General features: G+C 52.7%; 6 protein-coding genes across 6 annotated transcripts; 3 read left to right on the top strand and 3 right to left on the bottom strand.

The window, feature by feature from the left end:
- Positions 1 to 606: 606 nt before the first annotated feature.
- NCS54_00021500 (F-box domain-containing protein) lies at positions 607 to 2,148 on the top strand (the record flags this gene model as incomplete). The annotated part of the gene is made up of 1 exon (XM_053145870.1): positions 607 to 2,148. One exon carries the CDS (start codon positions 607 to 609, stop codon positions 2,146 to 2,148), a length of 1,542 nt encoding a protein of 513 aa, XP_053001845.1.
- A 1,393-nt stretch (positions 2,149 to 3,541) lies between these two features.
- On the top strand, positions 3,542 to 4,951 carry NCS54_00021400 (Hypothetical protein; the record flags this gene model as incomplete). Its single annotated transcript, XM_053145869.1, has 6 exons — positions 3,542 to 3,694; positions 3,771 to 3,814; positions 3,866 to 4,073; positions 4,130 to 4,170; positions 4,219 to 4,660; positions 4,715 to 4,951. The coding sequence occupies 6 exons, from the start codon at positions 3,542 to 3,544 to the stop codon at positions 4,949 to 4,951; spliced, it is 1,125 nt and encodes a 374-aa protein (XP_053001844.1).
- A 1,852-nt stretch (positions 4,952 to 6,803) lies between these two features.
- NCS54_00021300 (Nicotinamide-nucleotide adenylyltransferase) lies at positions 6,804 to 7,682 on the bottom strand (the record flags this gene model as incomplete). Its single annotated transcript, XM_053145868.1, has 1 exon — positions 6,804 to 7,682. One exon carries the CDS (start codon positions 7,680 to 7,682, stop codon positions 6,804 to 6,806), a length of 879 nt encoding a protein of 292 aa, XP_053001843.1.
- Positions 7,683 to 7,931: 249 nt separating this feature from the next.
- NCS54_00021200 (E3 ubiquitin-protein ligase PEP5) lies at positions 7,932 to 11,217 on the bottom strand (the record flags this gene model as incomplete). Its single annotated transcript, XM_053145867.1, has 7 exons — positions 7,932 to 9,272; positions 9,319 to 9,654; positions 9,700 to 9,933; positions 9,982 to 10,629; positions 10,682 to 10,801; positions 10,872 to 11,123; positions 11,206 to 11,217. 7 exons carry the CDS (start codon positions 11,215 to 11,217, stop codon positions 7,932 to 7,934), a joined length of 2,943 nt encoding a protein of 980 aa, XP_053001842.1.
- A 605-nt stretch (positions 11,218 to 11,822) lies between these two features.
- Positions 11,823 to 13,087, bottom strand: NCS54_00021100 (Hypothetical protein; the record flags this gene model as incomplete). The annotated part of the gene is made up of 2 exons (XM_053145866.1): positions 11,823 to 12,949; positions 13,054 to 13,087. 2 exons carry the CDS (start codon positions 13,085 to 13,087, stop codon positions 11,823 to 11,825), a joined length of 1,161 nt encoding a protein of 386 aa, XP_053001841.1.
- Positions 13,088 to 13,821: 734 nt separating this feature from the next.
- On the top strand, positions 13,822 to 16,485 carry NCS54_00021000 (MutL-C domain-containing protein; the record flags this gene model as incomplete). Its single annotated transcript, XM_053145865.1, has 3 exons — positions 13,822 to 14,053; positions 14,105 to 16,219; positions 16,274 to 16,485. 3 exons carry the CDS (start codon positions 13,822 to 13,824, stop codon positions 16,483 to 16,485), a joined length of 2,559 nt encoding a protein of 852 aa, XP_053001840.1.
- Positions 16,486 to 16,918: the final 433 nt, after the last annotated feature.

Genomic DNA, 16,918 nt, shown 5'->3' with positions numbered 1-16,918 from the left:
GAGCTGTTGCTCTGGAACAACGTTTCTAAGACAGGGCTTTGTGGACTATTGGTGTTTTTACGCGTATCGCTCGGACCGAGATGTATCATATTAGTTGATTAAGGGTATTCGTGCCTCCATAGTGCCACGGCTGGCTTCCTGGTCAAGGAAGGACATTGAGAATGAACGCGAGACCCTCATAGAACTTTGTAATTCCAGCCGAGGCTATGATAAGCTCAAGTATCACAAGTGCTCGACCAATGATAGAGTATCCCAACTTGATTATCAGTGTTCTGGCTAAAATCATATCCGCCAGTGTCACTGTTTGAGGTGTTCTTTGTTCGTATTCTATTAGTGTTGAGGCGCCATACGTGTGTATGAATGTGTGCAAGAACAAGACGACATTTCTCACAATTTCCTTGTCTCCATGAGCAATTGCTCAAGGTAAAAAAAAAAAAAAATGGTAATAAATAACCTGGTCGAGACAGGGAAGTAGTTGAAGTATAAGCTGTGGAGTTGCAAATCCAAACTCGACATCGCACGATTACGGAGAAAAGAATATTGCACGAAACAAACGAGAACTCGTCATCTTTTCTTTTCTTAGCGGGGACCATAACCAGTATCATCATGTCTGCCTCTCAGGGATTGAATGTCGGTGAGGGAAAGCCTGAAGGAGAGGTCACCGCCTCATCCCAGCCGGGAGATGTTGAAGCCCCAGTTGCTTGGTTGGAGGAGCTTTCGGTCTCGAATGGGTCTACCAACGCCAATCTCGCCAGGTTACCTGACGAAATTGTCCTCTTCATCATAAAGCACTTGCGCCGGGCAAGCTTGAAGAGCCTGGCCCTGACGTGTGCTAACCTACGCCGTATCGTGCTTCCTAATTTCTACCGTAGTGGGAAGTACAAGACTTTTCGTTTGGCCTTGAGGTCGGGAGATCTAGATATGATAAAACGGTGCGCGAAGTATGACGCTGTCCCTATTGACGCCACCTGGGAGGTCGGGTTCCAAGAGAACGGCCACATGAGGGAGTGTGAGTGTAAGACTGTGTTCTCGCATCGTCTCCACCACCCGATCCATTTTCTGACTCTAGGCCTCGACAAGGACGAAATGACAGCCGATCAGTGCTTCGAGTTGCTTCAGTGGCTCGTCGACCATGGCTTTGATATCACCGCTGCGTCCATTGATGACCGGGGCTGGGACGACATAGAGGCCAATGCCCAGGTCGATTTCGTTAGGAGAATGAAGCATATGCCGTGTTCCTTCCTCCACACCTTCAAGATGTCTACAGACAGGGACAAGCTCGACGGTGTCGCCAAGATTGTATGTCACCTATCATCTGAGGGCTTCAACTTCCCGCGATTGGTACGGGGCGTAGGGTCAACCCTCAGAAGTAAGGAGAAGTACACAGAGTTTACTCCTCTCAGCTACGACTCGCCCTTTCTCGTCACGATGCTGATGAGATCGGCCTGTCCGCCCTCACTACTCGAGGCTTTCCTGAAGCAGCTTAAGCGTCAAGGGGTCAAACTGACTTGCCCTCGCGATGGTTGTCCGCCTGAATTCAAGTACGGTGAGCTCGTAGATGACCACGACGGGGACTTTGACCCGGCGCCGACTATTCTAACTCAGGTGTGGGAGTTGGTGGCCGAGCTGTACAATGACCTCTTTGATCCGCAGAGGTGGAAGCCGTTTTATATCGGCGAGGTAGGGGACATTTGGGTAGAAAAGGTGACGCTGTTAGATGAATACGAAGGTATCAACGATGTAGAGAGACTACTCCTCGTGTCTATTCTATCCGCCCTGCGAAAGATCGAGGCCAGAGCCCAGGCTTCGAAAGGCTTAGACATCGAGCGAGACGCCAAGGCCTGCTGGTACGAGCTCTCCATGGCCTTTGAAAGCTTCTTTGACGGCGACCAGCTCCTAGACTCTCAGTACCGACACCCAGAGGACAGGATGCACAGGTTCGCCCTCTGGGTCAGCTGGGACCCGCAGAAGCTCTGGGCCCAGAGCCTCAAGAAAGCTCCGTGCGGCAAGTTTTTCAAGAATCGGCACCGTATCGATGGGCCGGTGAATGTCATGAGTGATTGGCCGCAGGAGTGGCGCTGGGCAGATGCTGGTTGGCTAATTGACAGAGATCCCGACTGGTGTAAGATCCCTTTGAAGGAGTGGTAAGTCAGAGGTGTCTTGCTGAGACCAGAGTTGTGCTTATGGTGTGATGTACTTAGATGATTTTCCTCTTGGATACTTTCGGTGCCATCTTGGTATGAATAAATAACAGGATTTCTCTGAATTGATTTACCCCCGTGATTGTACCATTCTCTAAATACCCTCCAAATAAGGGCACACTCTCTTCTCGACTTCACTATTACATACGATTTGTACCAGTAGATCGCTTCAAAAGATTCACCGGACGGCTCTCATGGCTGACTTCTCTCGTGACACTCGGTGAAAAAATACTTCTGGCTTGAATACGGACACGTAGAAGACAGAGGCGAGTCCCTCATAGGACCTAAAAGACTCAGGCAATTTCGGGTTCTACCTGGGCACTGCCACCTGATAGAGCATGATCTCCAAGTAACTGTGCGAGAAAAGAAACAAAAGACTTGCCATGTCGGTTAGTGGCTTTGAGCAAGCGCTGACGAAGGATAGGGACTGGCAGCACATGTGGAAGATGTTTTTGTGGGCTGTTATGGTCGAAAAACCGTGTGAAGACTGCGACCCGTGGTATCAGGTAGGCATAGACGAGTGGCTAAGCACCCTCAAGAGGAAATGCCCTCTGAAGCTACCAGGGGAGGGCGAGCGTATCGATGTTTTTAAGGGTGACGAAGGCTGGTCAGGGCTTTTTCGACTTTTATGACGATTTCGGCAGATGCATTCCTTAACTCAAAGTTTGTGTGTTTGTTGTTTGGTTAGTTGATGCATGCATTTAGTTATTCCTTCCTTCTCGTGATTCCCTCCCAAACGTAAATACCCCACAGCCGTTGCACCACCCCGAAGCTATTCCCACCTCAGCAAACTATTCCTCCCCCATGCCCGTGTCTTGTCTTTGGGAGGGGGGGGAATGCTTGCGGACAGTCCAGCCTTTTCTTTGGTTGGTTGCGCTGACGTGGACCCCTCGTATCATGATCATGACTTTCCCCCTCCTTCTCTAGCACCCCAAGCTAATGGCGCATCTCCCGTCTCCCGTCCGCCAGGTTGCCGGCGCCATCCTTGTCGTGGAGGGACAGCTGCCAGACGAACACCACCAGAATGGGCGCTGTAAATGTTTATTGGAGAAAGACTGCTGCAAGGATGGAGATCTAGAAGTGCAGGACGGGAACTACCCCCGCCATGCCTAGCCCGTCCCTGTTCTAGGTCTCTCTTCCGGCCTCCCGCGTCTGGCGATTGGGGAACTGCGATCCATCTACCTACCTGTATGGATCCATGGCTGCTTGGAAAGGGAAGGAGCCATTCTTATTCATAACAAGACCCAGTATATCCCCCATCCACTCCTCAATCCAATTTCCCCAGACACAACCTCATTTTGTACAACAAACACTCTCGCACACCCAAAAAAGCCGTCATCATGGCCAACGAGAACGAAGAACAGGCTGCCACTCCCGCCGCCACTCCCGCCGCCGCTCCCGCTACCAAGTCACCCAGCAAATCCCCTAGCCCCGCACCCCTGGTGTCCTCCTCCCCGCCACGAGGCGAGCCGATCATCGCCGCCGACGATGCGGTATGTCGTGATGGCTTCCATCCGCTTTGCGCCATCATAAATGACAGATCGTTGACGCATGTGTGTTTCGCTGTAGGATGACAACTTTGACGACGCCGATTCAGCTCTTGGATCTGATGCGTACGTGCAACCAAACTCCCTAATAAAGCACAGCATTAACACACCACACAGCGCAAGCTCTACAGCTTCAGTGACAGCCAGTATCCTTGAGTACCGAACCATTCAGGGCCGAACCTTTCACAGCGACCGCCATTCCACCGAGTACTTTACTCCCAACGACGACCAGCAGCTCCAGTCACAGGACATCACCCACCACTACCTCACCGTCCTCCTCGGCGACAAGCTATTCCTTGCGCCTATTCCTGCTGATGATGTCAAGGTTCGTCTCGACATCACTCCCGCTCGCTCGCCAATTGCTAAAATCTCGCCAAACAGAAAGTCCTCGATGTCGGTACCGGCTCTGGTATCTGGGCCATGTACGCCTCTCTTGTCCTTCTCGCCATGCTCTAAACTGACCATCCCAGCGACTTTGCGGACCAGCACCCCCAGGCCGAAGTGATCGGCTCCGACCTCTCCCCCTGCCAGCCATCATGGGTTCCCCCCAACGTTCAGTTCGAGGTCGATGATGCTACCCAGCCTTGGACCTGGAAGGATAACGACTTTGACTTCATCCACATCCGCTACCTGTTTGGCGCCATCGCCGACTGGAACGCCATCTTCAAGCAGGCCTACCGTTGCTGTGCCCCCGGCGGCTGGGTTCAGTCCTGCGAGGCCGACGTGCACTTCTTCTGCGACGACGACACCGCCGATGACCCCCAGGTTGCGCCTTACCTCAAGACGTGGGCCAAGCTGTACGAGGCCGGCGGAGCGGCGACCAAGAGACCATTCTTTGTGCAGCAGGAAAATCTGCAAGAGAAGGGCATTGAGGCGGCTGGTTTTACCGACATGAAGGTTGTCGACTACAAGGTAGGACATCGTATCGTCACCAAATTGCTCTATCGCTAACGCTCATATCAATAGCTCCCTGTCGGCGGGTGGCCCAAGGACCCCAAGCTCGCCGAGGTGGGTCGCTTCGTGAGGCTGACCATGGAGAACGACATCGAAGGATACACGCTCTTTATGTGGCACAACGTGCTCAAGTGGCCCGCAGACGAGTACCAGATCTTCCTTATGGGCATGCGCAAGATTCTGGCCAACCGCAAGGTCCACGCCTACATGATGGTTCGCTATGTCTATGCCCGGAAGCCTGAGGCTTAAATGAGAGAAGGGAGGCACTTGAGGTAGACTTGTAGGTCTGGCACAAGTAGTTACGATTGATGAGCGGCATGTTGTTATTTGCATTGTTGACGAGGTTGGCGAAAAAGAGGTGGGAGTGGTGGCAGGCAGTCATGGACGAGCCTAAAAGCAAGTGATATCTTATCGGAAGAGCATAGCAATCGAGATCTCTATTATTACCTTCTGGTGCAGCTTGATTGACATGGCACGCATAGGCTGGCACGAGGACCGGGCTGATTATGGCATTCCAAGTAATACAGATTCCGCACCGGTTTCCCCGCGGCACGCTCCTCCAGGAGGAGCCCCGCAAGCAGGATGGCTGGAGTGACCAAAGGCTTCTTCCTCACTTCCAGGGCAAGCCCTGGGCAGCAATGAAAAAGAGAAAATGAAACACGCCTGTCAGACGTCCATCAACACCCATCCCGACCGCGCGCCCGAAGGCAAGACCGCAGAGGGGATCGAGATCATCAAGAGAAAAACACTCTCTATACAGCAGCTGCTCAAGGCAACCACCGCCATCCTTGCGGACAGTGCGAGAGGACCAAAGTATTCACTCTAGGGTGTCGAGGATATGCACTCATCAACCAGGGTGGGATCTGTGGCTCTTTTGGAGAACCAAGAGAAGGTCGAATACTATAGAAATGATTCTCCTGGGGTGATGGGTTAGCGAACTGCGTGTATGAAAGCAAACTGTAGATCGCCAAGCTGAAGCGTTCTCAAAGATGCAAAGATTGTTTGCAGGCTTGGAGAGCGCTTCAGAATGGAGAGTGCTACTGTAGGGGTAGACTTACTGAAGTATTGTCGACGTGAAGAAGAAAAGAAGAAAAGTCCAAATGGTGTGAGGGAGGGCGACATTTTATAGACGGGGTGTGGGGCTGCCAATCAGTCACCCTCACCGCCTAAAAGTTTTTCTGCCCGGCAGAATTCTGCGTGCCTGAACTGTTTTCAGTGGAGATGTGCAGGCGCTAATTGGGCGGTGGACCACCGCCCCGTCCACTGTGGTTGGGATTGCTTCAGCAAAGTGGATTTTGCAGCGGATTTTTTTCTTTGTTCGAGTCGTGTTTGGCCGATGGTGAGCCGTCGGTGAGGCGGACGGAGATGATGGTATCCATCAGATCTCCATCTTTGAGGTGGAAATGAGAGGCTGGACGAATCGTTTGCTCTGAGTTGGAGATGCGGCTCCGGATGGCGACCTTGATGCTCGGCTTGTGATGCTTGGCATTGAACTTGAGGCACGGCTGTCGGTGGCATCTGGCTTGGTACGCCTCATGGGAAATTTTGGCCTGTTAGCTTGGATGAGTTTCCTGTGCATTAGGTACTTTGTACGGTGCTTATGCCTCACGTTCTGGCGATTCATGGATGGTATGCCCGTCAAATTATGCAACGTATGTACTCCAACGTCTCACCAAGCATGAGCCTTTCGTGTTCATCATGGAGCCAAGATACCGTAACCGACGGAAGACCCTCCGTTTTCTATTAATCCTCATGGCAAAGTCCAAGGTCGCAAATGTCACACACTCCAATTATATGTAATTGCATGGCACCCTCGCCATGTGTGCCAGATTCAAATCCGATGTTGCATCAAGGCAGCTACCCTGAAGATGCCCAAATTCACAATGATTTCTGGGAAACCATGGAATATTGGGTTTCGACCTTGGTCAATATTTAGCATTTATAGTGTAATGTATTCCTTTAATGCACAGGCTATGAGCCTTTTGGCTTTGCCCTGGTCATTAATCGGGAGACGATGTGTAGAACGCTTTATCGCCATACGTAATCCATCAAAGACGCCCTCACCACTTCAGTGCACAACACATCCACACCGAGCGACATCTCACAAACTAGCATCCTTAACCTCACGATACAACCCCTCCCTCTCAATCCATCCCTTAATCTCCTCACTAACCAACTCATCCAACTTTTTAATATCACCACTCTTCACAACCTCCCTCACCCTCGAGCTACTCACCCCTTCACCACCCTCATCACCCTCCACAATCTCAACCCTCTCAACCCACGCATCATCCCCCCCAACCTCACCCAGCTTCGCACCTGTCAACCAAGCCCTCTGCTCCTCGACGCCTCCCCACGTCTCATCCGGCCTCGTAGTAACCCTCACCTTTGCAGCATCAAAGAACGGACCTAGCGCAAGTCGCATTCCTCCTTCGCCGTAGTACTTTGGGTTGAATATGCGCACCAGCGTGTCAAACCCAGCGAGGAACGTCTGCGTCGCCTCCCCGTAGAACCCCGACTGAACAATCGCCCTTGCCTTGCCGTGGAAAAATGGCATCGTGGTGACAGCAACGTCAACCTCCAACCCCTCAACCTCACTCACCAACTCCCTCCCCAAAGCCTCCATCATGCCCAACCTGATCGGAAAACTCGCCGGCTTGGGCGCCTTATCCGCATTATTAACAGACAGCAAAAGCATGAGCCTGCTGCTCCCGTGGGCCTGTAGCGCAGACCGCGCCATGCCAGCGTGCGCCAGCGTGGGCGGGTTGAAGCTCGAGTCGAGGATGATGAGGTCCCGGACGGGGTGGGACGGCCGGCGCGGCGCGGGGGTGTTGGAGACGTGGGGCAGGGTGCAGAGGATGCGGAGGGCGTCTGGGGAGGATTGGAAGGACGTGAGAGCCCGGGAGAAGGTGGGGACGAGGGAATTGGGATGTGGAAGAGGCATGTTGCCTGTTTGCGCTGAATCTGTAGTTGTGCTCATGATGTTGTATCGAGGTGAGTTAATAATCAAGGAGGAAGTGAGGTTCAAGGATAAAGCCAGACGTGGGGCATACAGGAACCACCATCAACCATGGAGCTGCAACCACTATAACCGCTTATTCATATTAAAACATCCCAACACCTATATCTCATCTCTTCAAGTTCCATATAAAAGAGAATTCAAGTCGCGAGACAAGAGAACCCAAAAAACTCCTCTAGACACCAGCAATCTCACTACCTACGAATACAATCATTCAGCACTCTGCCCATCCATCACACCTCTCGAGAACCACTCCGCCACCGTGCTGAACCTGTCATCGCTGTTCTCCAGATCGCTCTTGAACAGCTCATGTTTGTTTGCCCTCTCTCTCTGACCCTCGCGCATCTTGCGGATCATGTCGTTCTCACCTGCGCACTTGGGACACTCGGCCTCGCCATCCTTGCCGCTATTTCGTACGCATCGCTGGTGGAAGCTGTGCTTGCACAGGAAATGTACCGCAGGGAGGTCCAGTCTCTGGCTGCAGTCTGAGCACCATGTGGCCTGGAATACGGCTGGTTTGGATCCGAGATCGGCCAGCTCCTCGCGACGCTTCTCCGTGTCCCCTCGAAGCGTGTTGATTCGGTGTCGGTTCGAAGCAATCTCCTTGCGCTCCCTCGTGATTGTCTCATGAAGGTAGGGCTTGATCATACCCATGGTAGCCACACCACCACCTGAAGATTGTCCCACCAGCGTCTGGATCACCTGCAAAGGCGCCATCAGTCCGTCCTTGTCAATCTTGGTCAGGATATGAGACAGCTCATCCGGCCCAGCCTCCTCCAACACCCGCGGGTCGGAAGTTAGGTATGCCAACGCAGCTGGGTAAAGCTGCGGCTCTTCAGGGCCATACTTCCTCAAGGCCTTGATCGCTCCTCGAGTATCCTTGGCCGATGTGTAAGACCTGAAGATGTCAAAGAGAAGACCCGCCTGCTCCTTCACAAGCACTGTTCCGTCCCTGAAATCCGCAAGATGCGACAGAAGCAAAACGTTTGAGCTCTCCATGGGGACGTGTTCACCCTCAATAAGCTTCTTTGCCTTTGCCTCCCACTCTTCCTTGTGATGCTGGCCCTTCTTCTCTCCCGCCTTGTACAAATACATTTCGAAAAGGGTAGTATATAGGTCGGTTCGGTCACTGGATTCAAGGTCTTCTTCCTCCAAGCATGCCTCGAGAAAGACAATAAACTCATCGGGATGGTCGATAAAAGATGAGAAAGCGGTTCGTGGAGGAGGAGGAGTATACTTTGGTGCAGGGGCGTCGTCATCAACGAGGAGGTTACTGTCGCTCACGACAGCCTTGGTATTTCCAGGTGTCCCTGGAGATGCGATCGTTGAAGTGTTCATGTATGGTAAGGGGAGAAGGCTGGACAGGTTCTGGACCGCACTGGCAGCACCAGCTGCAAAGCCTCCGCTAGTAGGCGTATCGGTCGCATTCTGCACCACCACTGTACGCCTGGGCCGGTAGTTGCCTGTGTAGTAATCCACAAAGAGTTTTGTGGCGTCTTGAGGGCAGTTCTCAATGAGCACTCGAGCGTACTTTTGAAGACAAGGGTAGGCCTGGTAATGTTAGCAAGCGCTTCTCTTGATGTCCTGATTAACGTACTATATCTGGATCCTGGCGCCAGATGAAGTCAAGCGCTTCTGAGTAGTTCTTGGAGTCCTCAATCAGGATATCGACCACAAGATCGGTCTCGCCGTGCTGCTTGGCAAGGTATGCCGCCTGTTCATAATAACCGCCTTGCCGGCACATGGCGATTGCGGTATCAAGATCAAATTTGAGGTCACCTGGGGACTTGATGAATTTTTCCAGCTTGTTGATATCCTTGAGCTTGGCATAGCAGTTGAGAAGGAGGGTAGTATGATCAGCCGTCGCCTTTCTGTGCTCATGGAGTTGTTCCAAGTACTGGATGAGATTGTGGATGCGTTGCGTGTCCAGGAACTGGCCATGTTAGCTTATGCAATGCATCAAATCAAGCCTACTCACCTTGCGAATGACTTGCGATGGCTCAGTTGTGTCGATTGCTCGAATATACTGAACCATGGCGCCGTCATAGTCGGCTTTTTGGTAAAGGTGATGGCCAAAACGGCGATAGATGAGGCTTTGCTGCTCAGCATCTAATCCAGACTTTTGCGCCAGCTCGATAGCCAGCGGGAACATGTTCCTCTGGTACAGCATTTCCAACCTTTGTTGTAGGCTCTTTTCGTGATATCGGTAGATCTGAGACGGTCAGAATTGAGCTTCACCATAGCTGTTGGAATTCCCTACCTTGCCATCTTGAGTAATAGTGTAAAAATCTCCCCAGATGTCGACAAAGAATCCCACGGGCGACATCAATGTCTCGGTGTGGCCAATCACCCGAAGATCCATATCCAACATCACAAAAGACGACGCATTGAAGAGGGAATTAGCCGTACTGCTTCCAAAGCGCCGTCTCATAGCCTCGGAGTCTTTGCCGCTATGACTTGCCGGTGGACAAGCGAGTGCCACATATTCGTGATAGATGTCGATCTTGCTCTTTGGCGACTCGTACGCCCTGGGTGGTCCACGGCCTTCCAATGTGTAGGTGTATATGGCATCGTCCCGCGCAACCACGACGCCGTCTGTATTCGGATCTTGCGTCATACACCCGACTGCGCATCCCGTATCCTCGACGGTTTTAGGGGGGAGTCCCTGGCCTTTCTTGGACAGACCCAGCTTCAGTATCCTGGAAGTCGTCGAGACGAAAAGGGTTGTGAGTTTGAGTTTCATGTCAGTCGTAAGCTGTACACCGGTGACCGGCTCCTCGGACTCGAAGACTATGCGTTGTTTCGTTCCGAGATCGTGGATGAGTTCGCCTCTGATGACCGTGACGGAGCCATTCGTGAATCCTACGGCGATCTGGGTGATGTCGTCGGTAGCCGCGAATGCCGAAATCTGCATGTGTTAGTATTTTGGTGATCGTAGGAGACTATAGGGGAGACCTCACGGGAAATTGCCGGCGGTTGTTGTTGATGGACACGGTGCTCAAGCATGTGGGCATGTTGGTCTTCTTGACCAACTTGTCAAGCGCCCACACCTTCAACACAGGCTCGCTGCTCATGTCCTCCTAGGGTGCCATCAGCATCTATTCACTAAAGCTCAAGGTCGTCTCCTTGGCCCGGCGCATCCAGACTCACCGCAACCGTCAACAACAGACTCGTTCCCTCAACCTGGCGCATATGCGTGATGCTCCCCGCCTCGTAGGCTTGGAAGCGCTTTATGATCTTCCATGCCTTGCCTATGATGCTCACATATCCATCAAAAGACCCGATAAACAGGCTGTCGGAGCCCGCGCAGACGCTCGCGATCTCGTTGCCCTCGAAGAGCTGTCGGGTTTCATCGTCGGCGAGATTGATTTGGGTGACGTCGAAGAAGTCAAACGACTTCCACTGTGGCGCGCCATTAGTAGATTCTCAGAGATAGCGCTTCAATGCTGGAGAGCTAGTGAACGCGCGACGAGGGCGTCCTTACCGAGATGGCCATCTTGATGCATCTGGGAGCGTCTTGGGTTGGGGAGAATGGATGCTCCGCGGCCGCGCGATGACGATGGTGGGACCTGGGACCTGGGGAGCTTGTAGCTTGCCTAGCGCCACAGTGGCTGCAAGGCTCCACAGGCAGCTATCCTCATGAACTCACCCATCAAATTCTTGTTGCCTAGGTACCTAGGTATCGTAATCTTAGAGGAATACAAAAAGATACCATTTGGGGAGGAAAGGTAGATTAATAATTCTCGAGCCCTTGCGAATATGCGGAACCAAGAGGTCTACAGTATTGGTAGCCTTGTCAATGGATGTCACATACTGCTCTCAGACACCCCTTGTAAGTATCCTCCTTGGGCACAATTCAACACTGGCACCAAGATATCAGACCAGGAGGGGGATTATATGATACGAAACATTCTCAGGGTATCATAGATGGTGTATTATAGGACCTAACGTCCCAGACTGCCTATAAGTAAGTGCTGAACTAGGACTCTATCCGCAAACCAAAGACACAAAAACGCTCCGTCTCGCCCAGATCCCCAACCGAACCCAAGCCATCCCAAGATAAACAAAGCATCAATCATTTATAAACACAGACAAAAACAATTACTCCTCCTTGGTAGCTGGAGTCGTGGGGGTATTCTCCTTCTCCTCCTTCTCATTCTTCTCACCAAGCACCTCTCGTGGAGTAATCAGAGGACTGCTCAAGCCGCCGATGCTCCCGCTCACGCTGTCGGCTCGTCCATGTCCCAACAAGCCACTTCTCACGCTGGCACCGTCTCCTTGCTTGGCGTAGAAACTGTTCCGGTCACTGGGAATCGCTGGCCCAACACCTGTGGCCGAGTAAATGCTGGTGCGTTCAGTACCCATGCGTGGCCCGCCGTGAAGCCCAGGTGTCGGTGGCATGCCTGTGGCATCAATGTTGGCGCTCAAAACACTGAGAGGCAAGCTTTCACGACTACCACCCCAGAGGGATGAAGGGGCAAGAGCCCGTACAGAGGCATCCGTATCCAGAGATCGTCGTCGACGTCGCTTGCTCGATGATGCTAGCGTAAGGATGGATGCGTTATCGGTCAGAAGGTTATTAGCAGTAGCCGAGGTATATGTTGTTGGGTTGCCGGTCGGGGCCAGATGGGCTGGGATCGCGGATGCTGGCGTTGCAGTCGTGGGGAATGGCTGGCTGAACTGGATAGACTGGGTGGTGCTCTGGTTCTGAGCATTGCCATTGTTATGGCCTTGCCCAGCGCCGTTGGGTGCCATCGATTGAATTGTCGTCAAGGTCGTCGTCAAAGATCGCACTGATGGCGCAGGACTTGAAAAGGTGCTGTCTCCCCCCCTCCTGGATTCAACCCCTCCGCCAACGGTACGGCTCGTCCCAGCCAAGGAGCTTGCGCCGTGGCTGGGCGCCGTGATGGATCGCGACGCCTCATGGTCCGTCAACACGGTGCCCGCTAAGCTCCTCCTCCCTACCGTTGGCGGAGCCTGATTCTCCGTCGAAACTCGGGCCGAGGCGTTTACGCTGGTGTTACTTGTGCCGGTGTGGGTGGTGGTGAAGGTGCAGGCGCTCGTTCCGTCAGGGACGTCATTGCCAACATGGCCAGATTCCGGGTACGGGTTGTTCTTCTTGTGCGTGCGCTTCTTGTGCCGCTTGTGGCGCTCGCCGTCAGATGATTTGAAGTTTGTGAGCTTCTTCACCCATGTCGTGAAGGGTCTCCTACGCTGACCTTGACGGTCTGGAGGAGGTTAGCTTCAACTTGCTGATGGAACGTCGCCTAGTGGTGACATGGATCAAGGAGATGGGCCGGCGCCCAACGGATTTTCTAGGCGAGACACTCACCATGCTCCTGAGATATCGCGTCGGTCGTCGCCATGGAGTTCGAGAAGTGTTTCGGCGAATCCGAAATATTCAAGTCGAAGGCTGGGCAGCGGTGTTGGGCAGCGGATGGAGGTGGGGAGACAATGACAATACAAAAGAGAAGAGAATGTCGAAATGTAAGAGGAAAATGTACTCGTGACACAATCTGTGATGAAGGACGGATGAAAGAGGGGAAAGGACCTAAGAAAGGAGGTTTGTTGAGGACGTTCGTCTAGCAACGCAGGCGCAGTTGGAGCAGCATGGACATGGACGCGGGAGGGACGGCTGGATGCGGCGAAGCATGATGGCGGGATGGAGGGAGGAGAGATCACGTGACGAAAATGGTGAGGGAGGCAAAGGGGTCGCAAGCCACCCTGGGGTCAGTTTTTCTATTTTTGAAGCGTGAACTGAAACAAGCAAATAACGTGGAGATTGCTGCATCAGACCTCTCGTCGTCTCTTTCAGGGGACATCAAACGAACGTCTGGTGGCTTCTCCCCATTAATTGCCTGTGACGGCCTCCTCCAATCCACAGCGCTAAGATGCATCGCTCTTGGCGCCACTTTCACCACGTGGGACCCTGAATTTGGGGACGTCACCCACTGTCGGGTGCCTTAATTAGGTGGCCCAAGTCAGGCCAAGACCTGAACCAGGCACCCCAGCTTCAACCTCCAACATCCATCTCTCGCCCGACGTCATCGTCAACAAACCGCCCACCATCGAGAGCAGAATGATACATACTCGGTAGAGTATGACCATCCGACAGCTTCCTCAGGATGTCGTCGACAAGATCAAGTCATCGGTCAACATCACCTCCCTGAACGGGGTTGCCTGTGGTCTTCTCGCCAACTCGCTGGATGCAGGTGCCTTCAAGGTCAACATCTCGATCGACTACGGCCGGGGAAATTGCACTGTTGAAGACGACGGTTCGGGGATTCCTCCTGATGAGTTTAAAGATGCGGGGGGACTAGGGAAGCTCCACCGTGAGTGATACCGTTAATCTACCCAACCCAACCAATGCTAATTCATCATAGACACATCCAAGTTCCCTTCTCGGTCTTCTATCCATGGGAAACATGGCAATTTCCTGGCGTCACTGGCCACGCTGTCATTGCTATCCATCACCTCCCACCATCAGAGCCGTATCTCGCACAACTCCATCACCATTCACAACTCCAAGGTCCTGGCCAGGCATCTTCCGTCACCCCCTGAGTTGAGGCTTGTTAGCTTTGACCATGGAACCCGTGTCACAGTCCGAGACCTCTTTGGGTCTATGCCCGTTAGAGTCAAGCAAAGAGCTTCCTTGATCGAAAGACCTGCTCTCGACAAGGAATGGTCAAAGCTTGTTCGAGAAGTCTTGGCCATGTTGCTGGCTTGGCCATCGGGTGTCCATGTGTCGATCAAAAATACAGCCGCGCAACGTGAACTTCGGTTTCGCCCATCAGACAAGACGGACATCGTGTACAAAACCTCAAGGCTACTTATGCAAGCTTCTCTGGCTGACTCGAGTGATGTCGACTGTTGGGTCCCTATCTCAGCATCATGCGGACCAGTCTCGGTCAAGGGCTGCATCTGTACAAATCCTGTTGCAACACGGCGGTCTCAGTTTATCAGTCTGGGAATTCACCCAATCATGAACGAGTTTGGCACGGACGTTCTGTATGAAGAGATTAACAGGGTCTTCAGCAACTCCAGCTTTGGCGTTATTGATGGTGACGAGAACAAGAGGCCTGAGGACTCGCCGAAGCTTGAAGGTTTCTCGGGCAAAGAACTGCGAAGTCGAAAAGCTATCGAGCGATGGCCAATGTTTTACTTGAAAATCACGGTCCCGGATTTCGATGATGTTGATGGCTCTGATCGGCTCGAGAGTCAAGGCCAGACGTTATCAGCGATTCTGGATCTTTTAAAGGCGACCTGTTATGGTTTCTTAAAAAAGCACCACTTTCGACCTCGAAAAGTCCGACTTTCCCCTGATGACTCAGTATTTTCGACATCAAGGACACTCAGTAAATCGAGGAAGTCGTCTAAGAGGCAGTCGGCCTCGTCTTCGAGTAGTTCAAGAGCCGGCTCCGCCACCCCTGTGTCTAGAGATGCTTTTGGGCCGAGAGCAGATAGCCCTTTTCATGGATGGCATCGTGTCAAAATCGGAACGGGCGCGGCCGGTAGTACTGACTCGAAGGCGAATGACATTCAGTCGAAGTTGCCAGAGCAGACTCTTGCCCGTCCGCTCATTGGTGAAGGTGGGAAACTGTTGCGCAAGCCTTTCGACGAACCCTCGCCCGAGCCTGAAGAGATCCCAACCTCCAGAGCTACAAATACCACTACAGAAACTGGGCCCCGGTCTAGTGTAGATGGGGATACGACTAATTCAGCTACACGGCCCCGAAAACGAAGCAAGTGGCTACAAGAGGTTATCGACTCGTGGGAGAATCCCGTGTTTGAGAACGTCCAGTCCCCAATACCATCGATTGATGACACAAACATCCCCCCTGCGCCTGGACTATCACATAGCTGTGGGAGGAGCGGCCATGCAAATATCATATTTGACGCCGGATCCATGAGTCTAGGCAGCCGAATCTCACGCCAAGCGCTCACAGAAGCCACCGTGATCTCGCAGGTCGATCGCAAATTCATACTTGTCAAACTTCCCCTGAAGGATGCCGCGCCTGGCAAGCAGAGCTCTGCTCTTGTCATGCTAGATCAGCACGCTGTTGATGAGAGATGTCGCCTTGAAGACCTCATGGCAGATTATTTTGTTCGACACGAATCGACAAAACAAGTCTTGCCCGCTACTGAACCCCTTGAGCGGCCCCTTGTGTTCGAAATACCACTCCAGGAGCATTCCCTTCTGGACCAGAATCGAGACCGCTTTGCTGCTTGGGGAATCGTGTACCAAACTCCCACCCCGAGATCCCCCTCACAGCCAAAGAAAGTCATCGTCACAGCCCTTCCGCCAAGCATCATGGAGCGTTGTCGCCTCGAGCCCCGTCTCCTGATTGATCTTCTCCGCACCGAGGTCTGGCGCAGCGTCGATGAAGGTGTTCCCCTTTCGCAGCCACGAGAGTCGAATTGTGACAACTCGTGGATCTCACAGTTCCACGGCTGCCCAAGGGGTATCCTGGAGATGCTGCACTCCAGGGCCTGCAGAAGTAAGCACAACCATACTCTCCCCCAGGTGTTCCTTGCTGACGTTTTGTTTCTAGGCGCAATCATGTTCAACGACGTCCTCAGCGTTGAGGAGTGCGAACAGCTCATATCTCGACTCTCACGTTGCGTCTTCCCCTTTCAATGCGCTCATGGCCGGCCGAGCATGGCGCCGTTGGTAGACCTTGGAGCCGGAGCCAAGTTTGGCGGGTGGCAGGAGAGGGAGAAGCAGGCTAAAGTACGATGGAACAGCTGGATTGAGGCGTCATGATGGGTTGCTTGAATTATTTGCCGATACCCCGGGATCACTGTCTTTTTCTGCCGAGAAATTCAATGGTGATGTTCGTCATTACATCCAGATATTAGACAACTATGGTACATTGATCCGCTGAGTGTACAAAAGCATACAGCCTGATATCCATCCACGTTATGAAGAATGCCATTGCACCTTTTGATGAGACTATCTTGCAGACTCGGCCAGGATATCCAATAATGCAAATAGCACAAGGATCCAGAGTCCCCAACGCCAAGAGCTCGCCACCGTGGCGAGCGCGATATGATGCTTCATGTCCTCCAACGCCAATCTTCCTACACCAACGCCAAGTATGCAGCAATATAATAGGGGGGTCTAAACCAAGGGGGCGTGAGAAGGGGTATGATGTTTTGGAAAAGATGATGGCCCAAGAACCAATGATTTGTTCATG

This window comes from Fusarium falciforme, chromosome 1, assembly GCF_026873545.1.
Source record: "Fusarium falciforme chromosome 1, complete sequence".
Taxonomy (NCBI): Eukaryota; Fungi; Ascomycota; class Sordariomycetes; order Hypocreales; family Nectriaceae; genus Fusarium; species Fusarium falciforme.
The sequence above is the reverse complement of the archived record's forward strand: the minus strand, read 5'-3'. Positions and strand labels throughout refer to the sequence as shown.